General features: G+C 32.0%; 1 protein-coding gene across 1 annotated transcript; it reads left to right on the forward strand.

Annotated features, from left to right (window-relative positions):
- Nucleotides 1-1009: 1009 nt before the first annotated feature.
- On the forward strand, nucleotides 1010-3660 carry LOC131640354 (uncharacterized). The gene is made up of 4 exons (XM_058910758.1): nucleotides 1010-1220; nucleotides 1412-1890; nucleotides 2067-2311; nucleotides 3034-3660. The coding sequence occupies exons 2-4, from the start codon at nucleotides 1442-1444 to the stop codon at nucleotides 3267-3269; spliced, it is 930 nt and encodes a 309-aa protein (XP_058766741.1). The 5' UTR covers nucleotides 1010-1220; nucleotides 1412-1441; the 3' UTR covers nucleotides 3270-3660.
- Nucleotides 3661-4346: the final 686 nt, after the last annotated feature.

Below are 4346 nucleotides of genomic sequence, written 5' to 3' on the forward strand. Positions count from 1 at the left end.
TACTTCGGGTTTGTCAGCTTGCGGTGGTATTGTGAGAAATAGTGATGGGAATTTTATGGGAGCCTTTGCCTCTTATTTGGGAGTTTCCAATTCTCCCATGGCCAAACTCTTGGGTGCAATGCTTGTAATTAGGTTCGCTTAAGAGAATAATTGAAATTTTATTTGGTTAGAGACAGACTCAACGAAGGTGGTTAAAGCGTTCAAGTCCCTCTTTATTGTGTCGTGACCTATTAGAAATAGATGGGTGAATTGTATAAATATAGTTGCTAATTGGAATTTTGTGGTTTCTAGTATTTTTCGGGAAGGAAATACTTGTGCAGACAATCTAGCTAACATAGGGCTTAATCTTAATGATACTGCTTATTTTTCCTCTGTCCCTATTTGTTTAAGGGCTCATTTTGTAAAGAATAGACTTGGTTTGCCTTTCTTTAAGTTCGTTCATTTCGATAAGGTTTTGGTTTATTCCCCCTTATCCTTTTTGTAACAATTTTCATTTATTTAATTTTAGCCCTCATTTTAAAAAAAACATTAAGAGAAAAAAAGAGTATGCATATAAAATATTTTTGGTAAACACTCTGATATCCTTAAGTTTAGTTAGCTACCGATACCCTTAGCAAATTAAACACTATGATTCAACGCCACTTCCCTTTTAATTTTATTTTATTTTTAAAATAAATTAAAATTTTAATACAAATTATATTAAAGGTATTGGTGCCCAACTTAAATTCAAAGGTACCAAAAAGTTTACCAATATTTTTATACTATAAACCAATCAAGAACGTGTGTCCTCCCAAATCACGCTTTTAATTTTAACATACTTATATAACATGACGGAATGTTATAATGCTATTAGATGATGGTATAAAACTAGTTTACATTATTAACTAATTATGAACTAATAGAATTAATTAATATTTAATTATTAAATAATTAGTTTTAGTATAATTAATAATTTGCATGTTTATTAATCCATAAATTAAACTCAAATTAATCAAAACCAAACGGCTACTAGTTAGAATTTAGGTCAATGCCGTTGTTTGCGGTTTCATGAAATAAAACACAAATCGAACTTCAAACCCTAATTTCCTCAGCTTCAAAATTAAAGCCACTAATTGGTACAACCAAAAGTTTTCACCTTTTTACTCAGTAAATACAAAAGCTTCCTCAAATTCAAATTGGTTTGATTCTCCTTCATCCATTCACTCATTTTAGGGTTTCAGGTTATAAAAATTCTACCTTTACTTTCATCACTTTTATATACTCAAATGATTTGAAAAACAATGAAATGAACTTTTTGGATTGAACTAGTTTATACATAAGCACTTATATGATGATAATCACTTATTTTATAAGTGCTAAGTTAATTGGTTTCTTACTTTTGTGGATGATGATAGTTGTTCTTTTTCACTAGGTTGACTTGAAGGATTTGAAGATTTTCAAGATGTTGGCTAGTCATCCTGAGAAAAGAATATCGTTCAACCGATCGATTCGTGACGGCGATCTGGTTATTGTTTACGAGAGGCATGACAATATGAAGGCTGTAACAGTGTCCGAGGGTTCGGTTTTGCAGAATCGTTTCGGTGTTTTTAAGCATTCAGATTGGATTGGAAAGCCTTTTGGGGGTAAAGTATTTAGTAGTAAGGGTGGTTTTGTTTACTTGTTAGCTCCGACACCGGAATTATGGACTTTGGTGTTGAGTCATAGGACTCAAATTTTATATATTGCGGATATTAGTTTGGTTGTTATGAACTTGGAGATTGTTCCTGGTTGCGTGGTTCTTGAATCAGGAACGGGAAGTGGATCTTTAACTACTTCACTTGCGAGAGCAGTTGCGCCTAAAGGGCATGTTTATACATTTGATTTCCATGAACAAAGGGCTGCATCAGCTAGGTAACGAATAAGGAAGAAGATACTGAGATTGTTCCTTTAGAAATTGCGTTTTACATAATATAATGTTTTGTCTATATGTATGTAGCTTTCACATGTGACTTCTGGATTATTTTGAATGATTTGAGTTTGATACATTGTGGATGTAAAACTTTTTTGAATTTTTGATTATTTTGTAGGGATGATTTTGAGAGAACGGGTTTAAGCGGTTTAATCAGTGTGGGAGTTAGGGACATTCAGGGTAAGGGATTTCCTGATGAATTTGTTGGCTTGGCGGACTCTGTATTTTTGGATCTGCCTCAACCTTGGCTGGCCATTCCTTCCGCGGCAAAAATGCTTAAACAAGATGCCACATTGTGCTCATTCTCTCCATGTATTGAACAAGTACAACGATCGTGTGATGCACTTCAGTTCTGCTTCACAGGTACTTTCAGGATCAATTTACTATCTTACGTTTTAATTTTTAATTTTTACTTTGTATGAGGGAAGATGTAATGATCTTTGGTTATACAATGTCCTTTTTAGTTATGATAAAGAGAAGATGGAAGCAAACCAGAGTGATACATTTTCGAAAGTAATGAAAACAATGTTTTAAAAAGTTCAGAATTTTTGAAAAATATTCGATCTATTTTAAACTTCAATGATGATTTATTCTTTCTGTCATCATCTATATTTTCTGATTTTCCTCCATCATTTGCATTTTCTTTCGGTTTCAAGTTACTTGTGCTGACATGCATCAACTTTCTGCAGAATTCTGTTAGAATCAGTTTGGATTCTACTGGTTTACTCTTAATTTACTGGATAATTACTTGTGGATTTATTGATGAAAGTTTGGAAATAAATTTCAAACAAAGTTGCATTACAGAAGAGAAGTAAAACTGCATTAAGAGATATAAAAGGGGAAATAACCTTAAATTACTGCACACTAGGAATCTCTGTCGGGGAACCTGTTTGACACATAAAGCGGGTTCGAACCGCTGACTTTACTTAAAGAACCCAAATCTTTTATCATTTGGACCAATCCGTTGTTGATTCTTCTATCCTATTTATTCTTACATTTATTCTAACATAAAATACAACTAAATTAGGCTGCGCCTTATCTCATAATAGGCCTACTAATATGTTTATATTTTGCTTATGTGAAAGATATAAGGACATTTGAGATACTCTTACGCCAATATGAAGTTCGAGAAGAGAAAATGGAAAGCTCTCATGAAGATGTCAATGGTTTTAATGGTTCTCTTTCTCGCAAGAGGAGACAGTGTTCAGATGGAAACCATGTTGTCAGCAATTCAACTTCTTCTGTCATGGCTAGACCTTGTGGTGAAGCTCGAGGTCACACGGGCTATTTGACATTTGCAAGACTTAAATGCTTTTCATGACCAGGTTCTTCAATCATGTCCTTCAATTTTGGTAGCAGAGAAAAACTATTGTATTCTTTGTACTTCTTTTTAATTTGAGCATGATGCAAGAAATTGTTGTTGTTGTTTGTTATAAACTTAAAGTTATAGGGTTTGAAAGGAATTTTTTGTATATCATGTGCTTGGCTACAAACATGCCTGAGAAAGCACTTGAGAAGGCACTTAACAGTGCGAAAATATGTGACATTTCACAATTAATTTTATTGGTCAAGTTTCACCTCTACCATCTCTATTATTAAATTATGGATTTTGAATTAAGGTTCTTCTGATCATGTAGTTGGTTATCCGTCTCTCTTATTTCTAATTTACCATCTCCTAAAACACCTCATAGTATTACTCTTGCTAATGGTTCTAAGACACAAGTTACTATTATTGGTCAAGTTTCACCTCTACCATCTCTATTATTAAATTATGTGTTATTTGTACCTGGATATCCATTTCATTTTATTTCAATTAGTATACTTACTCGCTCTCTAAATTGTTCCATAATGTTCTCTTATGAGTCTTTCTCTATACGACAATTGGAACAAGATCTCAATCACAGTGTCTATATTACCTTCATCATCATCCATTCATCATTTATGGTATTTATACATCCTCAAATTTATAACCAAATCTAAATCACTTTTAAATATCTGGATATAATTGAATGGTTATTAATCAGTTTAGTTATTGATGGTTTGGTTATCCATTCATATTATTCGGATATAATTAAATGGTTATTACCCGGTTAAATTATTTTGGATTCTGTTATAATCCGGTTATTATCCAAATATTTTAATTTTCAAAATAAATTATTTTTTTAAAAAAATAATTTTTAAAAATCGGTTATATAATCATAACCAATTTTATAATCAGTTCTGATTAAAATGTGGTCATGGTTATAAATTCAAACCATTTAAATGGTTTTAAAATAGTTATGTTTTGGTTTTTGAAAATAACCAATCACGCATACCTCTATATACATCTCTAGAGATCATTTATCTTCGTTTGGGCAATTCAAATTTAGATAAATTAAAGATGTTAGTTCCTCAGCTT

Source organism: Vicia villosa, unplaced genomic scaffold, assembly GCF_029867415.1.
Source record: "Vicia villosa cultivar HV-30 ecotype Madison, WI unplaced genomic scaffold, Vvil1.0 ctg.003077F_1_1, whole genome shotgun sequence".
Lineage (NCBI taxonomy): Eukaryota > Viridiplantae > Streptophyta > Magnoliopsida > Fabales > Fabaceae > Vicia > Vicia villosa.

Bases quoted from the DNA above. Each gene is read 5' to 3' on its own strand.
- LOC131640354 (XM_058910758.1), top strand. From the start codon at position 1,442: ATGTTGGCTAGTCATCCTGAGAAAAGAATATCGTTCAACCGATCGATT. The intron at 1,891-2,066 runs GTAACGAATAAG...ATTATTTTGTAG, and splicing joins CAAAGGGCTGCATCAGCTAG to GGATGATTTTGAGAGAACGG. The intron at 2,312-3,033 runs GTACTTTCAGGA...CTTATGTGAAAG, and splicing joins ACTTCAGTTCTGCTTCACAG to ATATAAGGACATTTGAGATA.